This window comes from Orbicella faveolata, unplaced genomic scaffold, assembly GCF_042242905.1.
Source record: "Orbicella faveolata isolate gen_17 unplaced genomic scaffold, um_ofav_v1 contig_12, whole genome shotgun sequence".
NCBI lineage: Eukaryota > Metazoa > Cnidaria > Anthozoa > Scleractinia > Merulinidae > Orbicella > Orbicella faveolata.
This window is the reverse complement of record NW_028301539.1, coordinates 20,047,737-20,065,695: the sequence shown is the minus strand read 5'-3', so window position 1 is coordinate 20,065,695 and position 17,959 is coordinate 20,047,737. Positions and strand designations below refer to the sequence as shown.

General features: G+C 39.6%; 1 protein-coding gene across 2 annotated transcripts in view; it reads right to left on the bottom strand.

The window, feature by feature from the left end:
• LOC110069340 (midasin-like) overlaps window positions 1-17,959 on the bottom strand; it is a 77,178-nt gene that overhangs the window by 21,298 nt on the left and 37,921 nt on the right. For both annotated transcript variants that reach the window (XM_089282725.1, XM_089282726.1), the window contains exons 47-73: window positions 17,419-17,656; window positions 17,102-17,231; window positions 16,064-16,198; window positions 15,352-15,572; window positions 14,607-14,920; window positions 14,066-14,211; window positions 12,522-12,755; window positions 11,835-12,113; window positions 11,567-11,662; window positions 11,304-11,421; window positions 11,083-11,146; window positions 10,404-10,960; window positions 9,667-9,755; window positions 8,580-8,744; window positions 8,183-8,278; window positions 7,690-7,784; window positions 7,464-7,588; window positions 6,893-7,042; window positions 6,262-6,371; window positions 5,551-5,655; window positions 4,781-4,918; window positions 4,062-4,236; window positions 3,278-3,330; window positions 1,972-2,062; window positions 1,138-1,261; window positions 588-696; window positions 37-152 (exon numbers count right to left, since the gene is read on the bottom strand). In XM_089282725.1, coding sequence (XP_089138851.1) covers window positions 37-152; window positions 588-696; window positions 1,138-1,261; window positions 1,972-2,062; window positions 3,278-3,330; window positions 4,062-4,236; window positions 4,781-4,918; window positions 5,551-5,655; window positions 6,262-6,371; window positions 6,893-7,042; window positions 7,464-7,588; window positions 7,690-7,784; window positions 8,183-8,278; window positions 8,580-8,744; window positions 9,667-9,755; window positions 10,404-10,960; window positions 11,083-11,146; window positions 11,304-11,421; window positions 11,567-11,662; window positions 11,835-12,113; window positions 12,522-12,755; window positions 14,066-14,211; window positions 14,607-14,920; window positions 15,352-15,572; window positions 16,064-16,198; window positions 17,102-17,231; window positions 17,419-17,656 — 4,273 coding nt within the window. The remainder of the gene's footprint in view (window positions 1-36; window positions 153-587; window positions 697-1,137; window positions 1,262-1,971; window positions 2,063-3,277; window positions 3,331-4,061; window positions 4,237-4,780; window positions 4,919-5,550; window positions 5,656-6,261; window positions 6,372-6,892; window positions 7,043-7,463; window positions 7,589-7,689; window positions 7,785-8,182; window positions 8,279-8,579; window positions 8,745-9,666; window positions 9,756-10,403; window positions 10,961-11,082; window positions 11,147-11,303; window positions 11,422-11,566; window positions 11,663-11,834; window positions 12,114-12,521; window positions 12,756-14,065; window positions 14,212-14,606; window positions 14,921-15,351; window positions 15,573-16,063; window positions 16,199-17,101; window positions 17,232-17,418; window positions 17,657-17,959) is intronic.

Sequence of the window (17,959 nt, the reverse complement as noted above, 5' to 3'; positions counted from 1 at the left end):
CACACACGAAACTTTTCTACTTCAACTGAGTGTTACCTTGCACATGTAATGTTCCTCGAGAACTGTGCAATCACCTTCCTCTGTTCATAACAAACATGAAGGATATGTTGACTGCAACCTTTACACCGATCAATATCTCCGATACTGAGTTCCTGGAGAAATAAAAAAAAAAAACAAAATAGAAAATAACTTCTTCTTCGTTTGTGGATTAAAAACTAGAATTGCTTCAAAACGTTCTGATCAGACTATTTGTGTCTACACAAAGGCTTATTTGGGTAAGTATTTATACATTTGTACCACTACTAGCACAAGCTCTAAGTGTGAGCATTAATCCAACTTTGCTATGTAGAAGTACACGTCCACCGTGGGCAGTTGTGAATCAAGAACGTTAAAAAAGACCAACAAGAGTGATCTCTGATTTGTGGCTCCAGGTTTATGCACTCCCTCTTCCATGAATCTCATGCCCATTTCAATGTGCTCTCTTAGAATATGTTTGTAACTTTAAAGAGAGCGAAACGCATCACAGAAAATCAATGATGCCAGTTTGTATATGAAACAAGGGGTTCCATTTCCGTGCGTCATCTTACCTTAGACGGTGTTACCATGGCAACAGTGAAAGCAGCCGACCTGGCAAGTGACTTGTAGTAATGATGGCAGCAACCCTCCACCAGCTGCTGTACTTCGTGTAACAGGTCACTGAAAAAAGGTTATTTCAACAGCAGAGTATGTAGCATATAGATGTATTGCAGTTAGTTTTCCCTTAGTCTCTGTGCACAGTGTATTTAATTTCACGCGGAAAAAGCGACAATGTCACTTGAAACGTAATGGTAAGACCTAGAAGACGGCTGCACAGAATCATGACGTCTGTACACCGTCTCAAGTCGTTGGAACACAACCACTTTCCTTCATGCAATGGTGGATAGCGCAGTGTACCCGAATGCCTTTTTCAACGCGTTTTAGTTTCTAAACAACACAAAAGGGTAGAAGGGGGAGGCCAGTTTACCAACAATGTGTCACTAATTGTAGTTTTCCTTTTCCTGTCCTTCGTAGAGTCAAAGCGTAACTTGCAATCTGATTCTAACTTCTGACTCCGTGCAACTGAAAGTTACATTGCCTTTTTTATAACAGCATACTTACGGTGATCTGTCTGAAAGCAGTGCAACTGATTTTGTAACAGCCTCTTCGTCCACCGCAACAATCAACATGGCTTCCCTTCCCGTAGACTGCCGTTCAAGATTGAGTCCTTTGCGATATGACACTCCTACAAAAAAAACTGAGGTTATTCTTGGTACACTAGAGATGATCATGAAGCTGACAGTAACAGCACGCCATCGGCCATGCTGCCTACTGCGTGTTAAAGGAGCTATGACATGGTTTGTGCATCTTGAAAAGTTCAGCCCAAATTTCTCAAGTTCGTCGTTTGTAATCGGAGTCAATTTTCTCCCTCCTTAACCAACCTTGCTCCTTTATGGTTTATTATCTCTTTGGTGTTTTCCTATATGTTAGTAGATTATTATTTTAAGGTTTCCTTCAATTTAAAGGTAATTTTATACGTGGCCGAAATAACTCAAAACTGATGCCATGACCGAGCCCCTTTCATAGATGCATTGTTGTGTAAATTACATGTCCATTGCATTAGATAACACGGTATTGCATGAACTGGTCTCATACACTGCACTGTGGCATTGCTCTCCATCCGGCAGATTCCAAACAAAAAAAAACACACCATCAATTATTTGCCATGAAATTTCAATGTTCATTCTTATTCTTGACGAATTGACCCTTTATTCTCAACAGTTAACAAACTTTTCTTCTAACAGTTATCAATACATGTTCGTTTTTATTGCATATGGTTGGTACCGTTCTGCAACAAGACAGCTCGTCAACCATTTTGAAGGTCACTGAATCACCTTCTAAACCACGCAAAAGCGAATGAATTATTTGTTGTACAAGAAGCCATTGCCATCATACCAAGTGAGGATAACATCTTGAACAGGTCTGACAGACTTTTGCGTTTCCTTTGTTGAATATGTTTTCGCATCTCTGCTTGCTTTTCTTTCGGCTAGAATGGAAAGTTAATGAAAGAAGTATTACTACCCCGCTACCGGATGACTGAAGTAAGAGACCAGCAGGGCCATTTGAAGATTAATCATGTGCAAGATAGACAAACAAATTAGTGAGACAGTCAGTCTCCTCAGACAACGATTAACGATTATTTTCAAAATATTTTCAATATATCAGTTTGCAATGGAGGCTCATGCGGGGAAATATCATTAAAATGAGATAAATAGAGGATATTACACGGTGGCGAGAAGATATGAATTTTATGTTCGAGTGGCAAGAACAATATCTCACTCGTTCGCTTCGATATTGTTCTTGCCACGAGAACATAAAATTCATATCTTCGAGCCAACGTGTAATGTTCTTTTTATTATATGGAGAAACCAATTCAACAAAAGCAAAAGGCGGGAATAGTGAGGTCATTGAACGATACGACACTCACAAAGGTGACATACGGAAAATACGCCACTCGGGTCCCGGATGAAGTGGCGTATGGAATCTACGAGTGGTTTAGTTCCCAGTAAAACACTCTTCTCCATATAATAAATGTCATTTGCATTTGAAAAGACTACCCGCATTAGCCTCAGTTGCAAGCTAGTTCCAGTCCTATATCGAGAATACGAAAATGGCATATTCAGCAATAGGCCCTTTGCACGATCCGGTCACATGGTGCAAAATCACACATGCTGGTGAGCAAGTTACGCAGTGGGACTTCCAAAACAAAGGCAGGTCCAGGTGGACTGGTACGAGTTGCATTGTTTTGGAAGTCCCACTGTGCAACTTGCTCACCAGCATGTGTGATTTTGTACCATGTGACCGGATCGTGTAAAAGGCCTATTCACCTTGAAATTTAAGTGCAATCTATCGTATGGAAACACAACAGACAACTGTGTGTCTGCCTAGGAAGAGACAGGTTGAAATGCAGTGGTCGTGGCCATAGCCATGATGACCAAGAATCCCGGTGTTAAAGAAGCTTTGACTACAATTCAAGACAAATGGCAAAGACAGACTTGAACTCCATGGCTCACCAGGCCAAAACTTATCTCCAGTTTCTGCAGCAAGGAAAGACTAAAAGTATCATCACTCTCTCTTCGTGAAGGGTTGGAAATGCAGAGAGCTTCACGTAATACATAGAGCAAAATTAAGGAGGAATTTGGTGACAACAATGAATTTTTACACCCAGTGCAAACTGGTGTACAACATAACTGTGCATTACCTGATTGGTCACATCTAAAGCCTGTAATTCGTTGGACGTGGCAATGACTTCACCTGAAAGATTGTCCAAAGACCTTATGCATAGACTTTAGTGGCTTACATTACTGTACATAATCAAGACTGTTCTTCAAAACCCTCACGAAAGAAAGTGCCAAGTAAGCCAGAGTATTACAAAACCAATTTTGTAAGCACGTCAACTTCAACTTCAACTTCAACTTGACTTTATTTTGCATTTACATTTTGAAATTACAATAGGGGGCTCAAGCAACGACGACGACGACGCAGAGGACGACGCAGAGGACGACGCCGAGGAGGACGCCGAGGACGACGCCTGGTAAAAAATGAATTTATATTTTACAAGCGAAATTCGCGATTGCCTAGATCTGTTCGGTACGCCAATGGCTCTAAAAACGTCCTTAAGCTAAATATACAACGACGGCGTTCAATTCCAAATGGAAATAAGAAAAATTAGCCGTCGTCGTCCACTTTCCGTAGACGACGCAGAACTTGGTCATTTCACGTGGTTGTTTTGCAGAGGACGGCAAAGAAATGTACAACGATTTATAACGCACGTGCACAGCTATTGTTTTGCTCATTAAACCTTTGTTTGGTGACGTTCTCGTGGCCGTCGTCGTCGTGCTTTGCTTAAGCTCCCTAATATTAGCACGATACCTACACGATATGTAGTTGTGTTAGTAAAGTACTACTGTACAGTAAAAACACTTGTTTCGTTTACGGACGGCACATCTACAATCACATACATCGAAATACAATGTTACAAGTACCTGTAAAGTCATCTAAAGACATCACCAGCAGCATATACTCTTGTTGGCTCAGTATCTGCTGGGAAAGCTGCCTCATCTTTTCAAAGAGTTTTGGTAACCGAGTCTGGTTCATTGGGAGACACAATCCATATTGTTCATACGCTGAAACAAGCTGACGACCTCTGACACAATACACCTACAGCAAGGAAAGGTACTCCTTCAGGTTCAAAGTTACTTTCAAAACCCCTCTGTAGTAAATGGTTTTATAGTGGATGACTTGAACTCGGGAGTATCAGTTGTTCGTCTGGTGTGATCGTCCAGGTGAGGGTAGACGCTCAAGTTGTCAAAACGTTAATCAAAAACAATCGTATTCAGGGCTTCCCCCAATGGAACGATCACACCAGACGAACGAAAATTTTTCATGCTTTTCTACCATATACTATACTACTGATATTGGTCAGTTGTCTATGACTTCATGCCTGCATCCTGGCGAGTTCAATTGGTACAGTAATGAACTCGACATAAGTGTCTTCTGAGCATCTCTTCATCCCTTGTCAAATGAAACTGAGTGTCAGGACCAAATTCTTCCAATTAAAGACGGGTTATACCAACATCACTTTTACGCAAAACATGCACAACTCAAATGGGCGTCTTTTTTCTAACTACGCCACATTTTAAAAACTGACGCAAACGGGAACTTGAAACTTCTAAACTAGGGAAAAATACTGTATTGTGCTTACCTTTAAGTTGTCTGGTGATGCAAACCACTCAGGTTGTACACCTTTTCGTTCATTTGTTTGATGTTTTCTTTCTTCGGGAGAGCCAAGAGTCTTCTTAACATTCATCAAGGTTTTTTGCACCGGTTCATCAAGTGAGACCTTGGGAACAAAACAAATCAGCAGCAGTAACTTGGCAGTTACTAAAAACTCTTCCAGGAAACAAGCTGCTAGTATTGTACTACTACTATTGCGAAAAATAATAACAACAATAATAGTCAACTTTATTTAGAAAGGCTGACACATGACAGTATGAACTGATAAACTAGTGGTCCTCTCCAAGTGAATTGTTTCTTTAACAACAGCCACTAATGAAATACGTTATTTTTTTTTTATAACTATAACAATTTTCAATAAGTTACTAATTTTTCGCAGAGTTTTAGCTCGTTTGGTCAATAATTTTTTTAAAAAATATATTTCTTTGATAACTACAAATTGTTTAAAGTTGAACAGTTCTTCCGTTTTTATTACACAACCACGCTTTCCCTCGACTGTTTTTGTGGTGTCGTTACACAAAAACACTTTCATTACGCGTTGGATTTCAAACTAACTGTATTTAATGTACTAGCGATATGTTTTGCTCGACCTGTGGGAACGTTGTTCGAAACAGCTACTAGAGGATCCTGAGGTTTTCACTGAGAAGTAACGCGAATTCTACAACACACTTCAATTATTTATACATAAGCAAACTCACCATGCAAGTTTAAACTAACAGCATTAAGTTCAACTGTTACCTCGTACTTGCGCACAAATTTGTGCAATGTGTGATGGGATTTGTCAGCAGCTTGCTTCATCGCCCAGAAGTTAGAGTCATTCCACTTCGCTATTTTGACAAAGTCCTAAAGTCATAAAAAACAAGGCAAACCACATTACAGAATTACTCCAGAAAACGTCGCTAGAAAACACTATCCAACCAAAAACAAAATCATATTCTTCGCCACTAAAAAGCGACGATAAAAAGATATAAGCTTTGTTCCAAAATATATGTTACTGCCACGAACCAAGAATCATGCATACTAGGTAAAATCCGTATCAAGTCAAGGTGTCCCATAGGGACATACAAGCTTTGTTCCAAAATATGTGTTACTGCCATGAAGTAGGTATCATGTATGTTAGGTAAAAAGTGAATTCTGCCACAGCCAAAGTGTCCCATCGGCTCCGGGGGTTATTCCAGTTTCTGTAGTATTAAGCAAATTAGGAGAATTTCTACCCCTCCCTATAGCATGGGTAGCTAGTCCATCACAAGCTCCCCCCCCCCCCCAACCCCCCTTAAAACAAATTAAATTCGCGGATAACGATTCATAAATCTGTGTGGTGAGAGGCACTGTGAAAGTATTAGGTTCTTGCCCTAGAACACAACTGAGTAAATGACCCCGACCAGGGCTCAAACCCGGACCGCTTGATCTGCAGTCTAAGGGCGCTCTATATTACATACAACTACAAACCTTAAGGTCTTTTTCAATGGGTTTTCTCATTTCTTGTAGGGTTTGCTCGACGCAGGGAATGAACTGCTTGTAGTAGCTGTACAGGTTCCACAGAACATCTGACACTGTCACTGTGCAAAACAAGTAATGCAATCACATAATGAAGATAATTTGAAGGACGTTTGCGGAGAAAATACTACACTCGTGTGGTTGTGTAAGTTATGATTTTCTTCATTCGATTTTACTTAGGATCTTATTAAGATAATTTCAAAATTATCTCTCATTTTTCAACTTACTATCACAAATATACAGTTCACAAATTACTAACGAGGCTTGGAAAAACGCACTTAAGATACACATGTATCCAAATACAATCAACGGTATGAAAAAAAGATGGCGGCTACACATTTTACCACAATGCCTTGCGAACTTCACACAGCCTACAAGGCACAAAGAAAGCCAAATTTTTACAATATTTTTCCCTGTGCTAAGGACGTTGTGTAGCTTAGGTTGGAATATTTTAAAACGTTTCTGTACGGTTTTATGAACGTTATTAAGGTTTTCGTGCGCTAAGAGCTATGGGTAAATGTACCAGTCGCCCTCTTTTTGCCTACGGAGGATTGTAACAACTTTCTTGGTAATAGCAAGTCACCTTCAGTTTTCCAAGTGCTGCCTTCCTCGTAGTACATTTCCTTGTAAAAAGCAAATAGCATTTGAACACGGGAGGCAAATTCACCAAGCGTTGAGCTTTCAATGAATCTCTGAAGTGGTTCGATTAACTCGCTGCCTTTAGGGATAGTATCTGTTTATGAAAGAACACAATGACCGTCGATGAGTGAACACGACAATTATTTAGGTAATGGGTTACTTGCATACAGATGTAACTGAACGTTACAACTGTTTCTACGATTCTAGCCGTACGGAATGAGAAGTATCAGATAGTTTAAACAACACACAGGAATGATACACACGCTGTTTATTTGACGCTTTATAAGCAATTTCGGAATGTTTGAGGATAACGGTTACATTATTACCAAGATTATCCATACATCATTAGATACGCATGCTCTGTCTCTCTGTCATTTTGTATAGTGAATGTAAATAAAAACTTGCTTATGATAAGCATTGCAATTTGTTGTAATATTTTAATAAACATGACCTACAACAGCCCGATGCAAGCACTTCGTATGCGGTGAATACAAAAAAACTTCATGTATACTCGCCATTGAGTTCATGACCTTCCTCGCGTGCCCTAAACTGTTCCAACGAGTTATAAATATGAAACCACCACTGACTGGCCTTTCCTGCCGCCTTAACAGTAGCCACATCAAGTAGAGATGACCAGCATCTGCAGTGAAAAAAGACGACAGTTTACAAACCAGACATGAAGTGTTTTGAACACACTATGACAGCCTTTCAAACGTCTCCGACAAGTGAAAAGTGTCATACTTGAGCTCCATTTTTCTCCACTGTATAATCAGACTTGTCACGTTGTCCAGATGGTCTTTAAGGCTAACATGTTTAGCGGCATTAGACTCCCAGTCCTATAAGAGAAATATAGAAACACAATTCTGAATGGTAGAAGGAGTAGGAAAGTTGAAACATTGCGGCTTTATCTGATAGAAGTGTCTTTTTTGTTCAGTCAAAAATGAAAATGAAGCAAGAGACTGCTTGCAAAGACGGACCCAGACATATGTCAGCTCAATGAGGTCAAATTCTTAGTTTGCAATCTTTAAATAGTTAAAAACCCTTTTTCAAAGTTGTTTTCTATCTGTATTCACCCTTAATACAAGCTGGATGCATAAACATTAATACTGATAGTTTCACTCTGCTGAACCAGTAAGGTTTGTAGTTTGGTCCAATATCACTCTTCATGAACCTTGCGTAGGAACAAGAAATGATTACAAAAACAAAGTGCAGTATACTGAGCTGAAAACCTTACCTGGGCCTTCCTAAGCAAAACCTCAAGACCTGTTAGAATCTTCATCACTGGACTTGTCACAGGAAAAGACAATATTCTTTGCACCACCACCAACAGCTAAAACCAAGAACATTGTCAAGAACTTGTAGAACGGTTTTCAATTGAGTGTCGAATGTAATCAGGCAAGGAGTTTGGTTTTGGTTTTTGGTTTTAGTAGGGTTTGAGATTGGCTGCCTAGTCTAATTGGTAAGTGATAGGTCTGGTTTTGGTTTTAAGACACTCAAACATACCAGACCTTTTTCTTGAACAAAGCAACAGTTGAACGAATCCTGGGTTACCTCATTTCTGCTTTGAGATACAATAATAAAATTATGACATACCACGATTCACAAATTCAGGAAAGACAAAGTCTGTTCACCTGCAAAAGATTAGGATGCCGAGGCCATTCTGCCAACAACTCATGAACACGAACCATTAAACGCTGAAGAACTGGTTTCACCTTGACCACCTCTTGAATGTTGGAATCGTGGTAAATATTAAACGGGGTACCTGCACTTACAACACTTTGGGATTGGACTTTTTGCTGTGAAATAAGAGAGAAAAACATTTACGACACACTGCATAAAGTACTAAAACCTACAATCATGGGCAAAAGTCTTGGGACAAATTTGCACTTTTGGCGCTTTTGCGCACACACCAGACGCGAACACAACTTCACCCGCCTACCCCCCCTACCCCCACCCCCCATACAATGTTGAAAACTACTACCTACAATTTCTTCTGATTTTCAACATTGTATTTGGTGGGGAAAGGGAACAGTAACGCGTTTTTAAAAGGAAAGCAGCGCTTTTTTCAAACTTGTAGTAAAACACGTACAATTTGTTGTCCACGATTGTAGTTTTAAGTAACTCCCGCTTCTCAAGTATTTACCATAAACTACAGTACGTTAACTTGATAATTCAAACCCTATTTGGGTGGAAGCTTTTTTTAAAGTTTGAACATAGCCGACAGATCCTTTGAAGAGAAACATTTCTAAAGGGAGATAGTTGTGCCTGTGCCAAGCTTGTCTACGTAAAGGGGAGTTGACCGAGAATCAGAATGAAGAAACCACGGTCTTAAGTACTAAGCATTTCTGGAAAGCCATCTAGTTCTATTTCGTATATCGCTAAGCTAAAAACGTCCTTGATCTGGACGTTCAAAAAATTTCAATTTCCTTCGAGATCAATGAGGTGAAACTAATGTAATCATCACTCTTCTACTCTCTGAACTATTTGTAACTTGCTAGCTGGTTAGTGATGATATATAAAAAACCTTAATATAGACGAACTCGGCTAACGTATTTATCATTTTGTTGCCACCCAATTCAAATCATGTGATGATTCATTTGCGAGGTTACAGCCCCATCAGCGTATTGGCCTTATCTTGAAATCATTGCAAGGGAAAGGTTAAATGGAGTTATGATAACTACATGTGTATCAACTTATGTCATGTATATCACGTCCTACCTTCACGCCATTGTCTGTTCGGAAGTGTCCTTTCAAAATGCAACTTTGCAAGAGATGGGACCAAGATAGTTTATCCTCCATATGTGACCCTACGAAGAGATGTTTACAATTACAAGAAATTTTAGCGACGTCTAATTCTTACGTTTTTCGTTTTGACCATTTCAAAGTTAACTTTTAATACATCTAAAAAAGTTTACGTTTTCTGTACTATACATCAATCACAGGTCCGAGTTTGTTACCGCTTTCATGATCCGCATGCAGGTTCTTGGAGTAGGTTACTGTACGGCCGTCAAATCGACTTTAACTTCCTGGGACAACCTACTCAGTCTGTTTGTACTTTTTGTCACACTGCACTTGTCTCGCCCGGCAACAGCAGAAAGCATGCGACTTAATAAAAAGAACACACAAACACTACTTAAGAGTTGCCTTTATTTTAACCTGGATGTTTGGCTTGGAGACTTTGGTCCGCAAAAATTAAGTGTCGTGAAATATCGCTTTCCAAAATCGCGAAATTAACATGTAAAAAGTTCAGGTACTTCACCACACAAAACAAGCACAAACGTAACTTTTTCTGACAAAAGTGCTAACAATGCTTGTGCAGTTAGGTTTAATGAGTCTAAAGGAAGAAAACAATATGTCTTTTCAGTTTATTTGGTGTGATGTAGGAACAAGTCTGCCTTTACTTGTAAGTCCACCTACACTCCTATGCTTTACCCCAGGAATAAGACGTCACTTACATGGAATGATGGCATTCACCACTGCAGCAGTTTGATAACTCCACTGGAAAGTTTCCAAATACAACGTCTCTAAGGACTCACTTGGGCAGCGGTCTGTCCCATCTAAAGAGAAATCTTGACTTGATGGAAATCGACAGAACGTCTCCTCGTGTAGTTTTCGGATTTCCGAGAAGTCGGTAATGTTTGACATAAACAGTTCAGCGTCTGATTTTGAAGCATGTGTAGATGACTCACTTTCCCCCTGGGGGACGACCACATTCTCATTCAAATCCTGGGGAGCCATGATGTCCTTAAAATCTCCATCAAAGGTTGGAAAGGCCTGGCTAAGGGCTTCTTTATTCTCTTCATCCTCAGTTAGACTTGAGCCATGAATTTTGTTCCTGAATTTGAACAAGTTTCCCTCCTCCTCTTCTCGCTCCCTTTCTTGTTCTTTGAAGATTTTCCACTTGTGCACGAAAATTGCCAGAATTGAAGCCACTGCCTGGTACATTCTGCTATCGAGGAAGCCATATTGGATGGAATGATTACGAAGATAAAGCACTGACAGGCGTAAGATCCTGCAAGATATACACAAAAAAGGAAAGTTTAATAAACAGATATCGCTGTACAATACAGTAAGCCACTGTCGTGTATCAGAAAGCATAAACTATTAACAAGCTAAAACAGGTGATAGATGTACCTGTATGCAACAAGTCCAGATGCTGAAGCGGCCATTTCACGACCTTGTAGATATTTGACCGATCCTGAAGTTAAAAGACATGTATAAACATTTCGATAAGCTGTGATTTCCATGAAACTAAAACTCTAAAATCAAAGATAAATGGAACTGCAATATAATAATGCAAAGACCTATCACCGGTGACTCAACTCTTAAGATCAGATGACATTATCAAGGCCTACCTTGGATGCAACTATCAACAGAGGGTGACATAAGAGACACTGCAGTGTCCACACAGGACGACGAACTTGGCATGGGGAACTGACACAATAACTGCAAGACGTCGTCTGGACCACTAAACTGTCGTGATAGAGTGATACAAACAAAATCATTAAGTAAGAACGTAACGTTTTTATGCGGTGTCAAGCATGGTGTGATAATTAGTTCCGTTTCTATTAAGTATAAGTGAAAAAAGTACCTGCAACTTGAAGACGGCGCGAGTTACCTGTGACTTGGTGTCCACTGGAAGTTGAACGCAAAAAGTGTATTGTTGAAACAGCGTTGATAGCTTTGCTGACATGAGGGATACCCCGTAAATGACCTTCAATGACGACAGAACCATAGTTGTTAGTTAAAACCCTCAAAATTCCCGCGACAGTGGAAGTAGAATGTTGTAAACTAGTGAATCCTGCCCTAAAAGCCTGAACTGACGCTTTGCAAGAAAAAAACACTCTTTCAAGCGAGATTTCTTAAAATGTCCACACTCCTCTTACCTGAGACACGGCAGCAACAAAAGGTCCCAGTAAATCGCAGTACAGTGGGTGTTCTTTCTTTAACCGCAGGACAAATCTTTCTGCAGATGTGTACCACGCTTTGGCTTTGTGAAGAGCTGAGTTGACAGCATTCAACTGAATATTTCCGAGGACACCTTCTTTAAGTTGGGCATACATTTGTGATGCCAGCCCACTCAGGGAGTCAATCAGGCTGAGAATTGTGCTGGTATCACCCACTGTACTCAAGTAGTGTTTTACTTCAGAAAGAATAACTTCAAACTGTTGAACAATAATGAATACGATTAAGTCAATTTGTCTTGGGATCCAAAAATAAGAGCCAAAGGAACTCTCACATTCACAAAGCGACCTGTTTATGTACGCAAGATCTCGAGCATTTAAGATTGGGTTCCAAATTACAAATTCCTTAACGTGACCACCTGAAGGCAGACTCTCTAAGTGTAAAACGGGTTGTACGCTTTTGTTAAAATTGTCACAGTACCAAACAACCTATCTTACCAAAACATATACGCTAAGGCATTTGTTATCTGAAACAGCCTCTAAATCGGTATCCAGTTTATAAAAAAAATAGTAATTTTGCGGCTTTGCTTTATTTAAGTGCCCAAAGCGAATTCTCCAGCAGATTGACCTCAAAACGTTACGCTCAGGTACTTCTATCAGAGGCTTTACCTGTGAAATGGTCGGTCTAAAAGCTGAATTCTTTTCCAGATGTTGAGCTTGAACTCGTAGTTCTTTTAGTTTGGTTAACAGCCGCCGGACACGCCAAGGATTTGAGGTTAACTGTGATTCACTCCAGCACTCCAGTGACAACAGAGCTTCCAGTTGATCTGAGCTGGTCTTCAAACCGGTCCAATATTCTTCTGCGTAGTACCTCACTTTTAACTCTTCTTCAAGTCTTTGAATCTGTCAAATCCGTTTCTCAAATACATTAATGATTCATTAAACTTAAACAAAGTTAATCTTGATCGTGACCATGTTTGGATATCTGATCTTAATTAGCATAGATGTTTGCGATTTTCCTCTGTTTTCCCTTAAGTTTTAATCTCGATTAAGAAGATATATCAAACACTCAAGACAGTGTTTGACCACATTTCCAAACACCTTGACGTTCATCAAACATTTTTTTTTTCTTTTTGTTCCTTTTTTTTTTTTTTTAATTTTTTTTTTTTTATTTACCAATAACATACGTTACTTACATTAAAGTTACTTACAGAAGAATAAAATATCTACAATTAACTTACAATCAAAAATAAATATATAATTAGGTTACGATAACAACTCTACAATATACAATGATGAGGAACACACTTATATATTAACTAACAGTGCCGAGATTATTTACTAATAGATTATTCGCATGAAATATACAAACGCGATTACATTGCTCACAAAAATTAATACTAACAATACTACAAAGCTTGAAAATTAAGAGATACAACAGAAGGGAGAATATTTTAATTAGCTTTGTGCTTTTAACCATGCAAAAAGAAGAAAGAAAAAGAGAAAAAAAAAAAAAAAAAAAACAGTTACAGTTGTCATGCTGTTCAAAAAGTTCAAATAATAATAACGCCATCTACGTGATTAACAAAAAAAATGAAATAATACATAAATTAATTTGGGATTAGTACCCACTTTTTTTTTTAAATAATCTTTCTTTTTGATCTTACTTTCCGTTTCATATTTGATGGCAATTTTAGTACGAAATCCTTGAATTGTGGGTTGAATTTGGCATCTTCTGCAGTCCCATATAAGTAGTTTACCAATGATTATAAAATAGTTCAGTAAGTTGAGTAAAGGGCATGGTTTGGATAATATTCCAAATAAAACATCTTGGAGGGAAAGATGAACCTGCTGATTTGAGATTTGGTGCCATCAAACATACTCCACTGCGCTCTCCTGTCGGTGTTTGGAGATGTGGTCAAACGCGGTCTTTCGTGTTTGACATATTACAGGCTCAGCTTCTTGAAGCAGTTGTGACTCAAACGACTATTTTCTGGCCATTAATTAATAGGACCTTGTAATAATGCGGTGGCTTCTTGAAGTTACTTCCACTGCATTTGCATATGGTATTTTCTGTCTACCCACCTTTAAAAGTGCGAGAAAGCGTAAAATTCAGTGACCAAAACATGTTTCAATACCTTCAACTTAACGACCTGCAACCGAACAGTACATATTTCTTATAAAATAAAGATCAGAATCACAAGTGAAGTTACCTCTTTCTTAACATGCTGCAACACAATGCTGTTCTTCTCCACAGGATCCACTGTCCCAACAGGAGACAGGATCAACGACAGCACCAAGCCAAGTTGTACCCACATCTTGCCACGGCAAATGGAATCCCATAGAATGTCTCTGGTGTCTGAAAAAAGGAAATGACTGCTGTGGGAATCCCTGTAATCACTTGTGGCCTAACAAGGTCCACTGCCGTCAATATAAGCACAACAATCTCTCTCCATTACAACGAAACTTATTCGCTAATGAGAACAGGAGGTTAACCTTATTTTTATTAATTCAAGGTGGGCAAGAGCATAGAGAGCATATAACTGTTATGAAATCAAGTACATAGTTTCCAGAATCTCGTAATTCATTACATGGTTTAAAGCTTCTTGTACAAGGTAATGGAATGACAAGAGATGGTACGAATTGTAACAAACAGAGCAGCCGTAACAATATTCATTTTAGAGAAAAAGAAATGACAAATTTCAACAGACTACAACTTTCAAATTACATACGGTGAGATGACAAAATCTTTACCGTCAGACGCTCTCTTCTGAAGATGTTGAAGAAGGGACATTCCTTCAAGGCAATCCGTCAAGAGATTTAATATCAACTCAGCTTGTTTTCCATTACCAATGGCCTGTCTATAACCATCCGATATACTGAGGACAACACCTTTCAAGGTATCTACGGCAGAAGTGTTCCCATCCATAACATTTTCATTTGTGATGGTGCTTAAGAAAGTGTTCACAACACCCGTGATGTGCAGCTGGCTAGTTGGAGAAAGGATTTCTTTAACTGACAATAAGACTTGAATAAACTTGGAGATAAACAATTTGTTACTTGAACTCCTGCAAGAGAAGAGGGTAAAGAATAAGCATCAAATGATGATGATGACGATGATGACGATGATAATGATGACGATGATGACGATGATGATGATGATGATGTCGACGATGACGATGCTGATGCTGGCGGTGATGCTAAAGTTGATGCTGCTGCTGCTGCTGATGATGATGATGATGATGATGATGATGACGATAATGATGATGACAATGCTCATGCCGATGATGAAACTCTATTTGAGTGTCAAATAACAACCTGATACTAATGTGGGACGTTCATTAAGACTAGATCCACATACTTCAGCCACAACACGACACTATTTAACAAAGCCCCCTACTTCCACACAGCAGTTGGCCTAGTTAAGTCTTATTACTACCAAGATCTGGCATATCAACAGGCAGACCACTATAAAGGGGACAAAATAAGACTGACTCACCTTTCCACTTCATAGCGGTTATCAAGAAAGTCTCCATTGACCCAGACATGTTTGGATAGCACCTGCAGTTGTTCGATGTTGTCATGATACTTACCAATCGTTGTAGAAGTTAGAGCATCAAAATGCCCCTCTACAACTGGCTTCTTTGATGACAAACTGTCCAACAAATTTTTGGTTCCTCCCAGAAGGCAGCAAATACTTGATTCTTTACTATCAGCATCCTAGCATGAAAATTGTAAAGAAAAAGTCAGTTTACAGGGGTGCACAAGGGTATTCAAGTATACAGGGGAATACAGGGGAATATATAACTAATAGCCTCCATTTGGTGCGAAAATATGCTCAGATATTTCTGCGCGGACATTATTTGTTCCGCAAATAGTGAACAAAAACTGATAGATTTGATGGATTACAAAGGTTCATATCTATTACTGTAGGATAGTCGGGTGATTATAATTTAATGGTGGCTTTACATCAACGAACCAAAGTATTTTGCAAGCTGATACATTTTCCCTCGAGAATTAAAAATGAATGATTCTAGCATGGACAAAATTCCAGATTTTTGCAGATATAGAAAGGTAACTAGGCAGAACATTTGCACACGTGTCCAGATTTTAAGACTCGGCAGGGATCCCAGCCAGCATTCAATATTGGCAAGCATTGCCATTTGAAGTGTTTCACATGTTTTAAAACCGCCGAAGAATGAGAACATTACCTGTCGAGGATAACCTTGCCATTCTTGGTTGCTCTGATTCCATAGGTTATGGCTCCTCAACCTGAGGCATTTGAACAGTACCTCTGACTCCAATGACCGGAAGATGGAACAGTAGTGTGCCTCCATGTTGTGCCCCTAAAGATGCAACAGAAGTATTTTAATTAGCATGAACAATTTCCAGTGTAGCCTAAGGGTGACAAGTTAATCTAAGGCCTTAGAAACTGTAATGACATAACAAGGCTGGTCCCTGAATCAAAGACTCAGTATTTGACAATTCCTTCCAGGCCCCCTCAATTTCTCAAGCCATTGTGTTAGATAACGATACAGGTCAAGAGAGACACAATGGCCTCATGGTTAGTGCGCTCGTCTCCGGATCGAGCAGTCCGGGTTTGAGCCGTGGCCGGGGACATTGTGTTGTCCTCTTGGGTAAGAGACTTTACTCTCACAGTGCCACTCTACCCTTCGATGGACCAGCATCCCACCTAGTGGATGGGGGGGGGGGGGGAATTAGAAATACCGCATTTACTCGAATAAGCGCCGCCCTCAATTAAGCGCCGCACATGGGGTCGAAAAGTTAATGAGCGCCGCCCTCGAATAAGCGCCGCAGCTGCGGTGCGGCGCTTATTCGAGTATTTCAGCAACAGTCAGGACATTGACATCGAGTGAAGCGTTGTTGAAAACCCGGCAGAAAAGTATTCACGAGGCTGTTGTGAAAGCCAAAACTTAGGTTAACTTCAAGCCTGTAAGCCATGAAAAATACTCATGAAGTAAATTAAATTGTACGATCAAAATATTTTGTTTTTTTGGTATGAGCCCTTTAAATAAGCGCCGCCTTCGAATAAGCGCCGCCCTCGAATAAGCGCCGCACCGGAGACACGAAAAATTAAATAAGCGTCGCGGCGCTTATTCGAGTAAATACGGTACCCCTAGTTCCTTCATGCTACAGAAACCGGATATAAGCGCCAGCCTGATGGGCCACTTGGCTAGTATGTAGACTTTATTTACAGGTCAAGTGCAAATACAAAGATATACTCATACCTCGCTTGAAATAACTTGCAAGTGGTGGTAATAAGCCTGTGTCTCTGGTTCTGTACTTGTTTTTTCTAGCTGGTAGCAAGTGAGTGCTTTAAGCTGCTCGTTCACAGTTCCCCCATTTTGGAATGTTGCTCTACAAGTAAAGAAAATTTGGCTTTACACATTGAATACTCTGAAAGGTTGGGTGCAGTTGCTGAATATGCTCCTAACGTTACGGATATTACTGGCAATTCCGTTATCAGGTTTCCTCGAGTGTTATTTTTCACAGACAGTAAACAGCCCTTTCAATGCAAACACAATTTTTTGACATGAATACTAACCGACAGGCCATTTGATTTGCCATTCCCAGCATCAAACATCCAAGGACGGATTGTTCTTGCAAACAACAAAGGTCGTCAAACAAAGGCAACAGTACTTGTTTCATGGCCACCTCACTCGGGGAGGTATTCTTGCTGAATGCCATGTCTAATTCTGAAAAGGTTTCGACTGATTCAATGATCTCCTGGGTTGGTACCAAACTTCTCGTAATAATCTCCTCCAAACTGGTAAGGATCGAATCTAGGACAGAGGGCAAAAAATAGAACTTCATAAATTAATGCTCTCCTTCAATTCAATAGATCATACCCGTGACACAAGGATTATTGATTTCATAGTGCTTCACTTCATAGCCTTTTTTGTATAAGCTATCTTTATCAGAGTTTCCAAGAGGAAAATGTTCTTATTTGCAGTTGCACGTATAACATATCCATGCAATCTTTTCTTCTTTTGGGGGACCGGGTCTAGGCATAAACTATGTAACACTTGTGAAGCATAAAGCAGCCACAGTTTGTATATGGCTATCACAGGCCTCTTTTTCGGGGC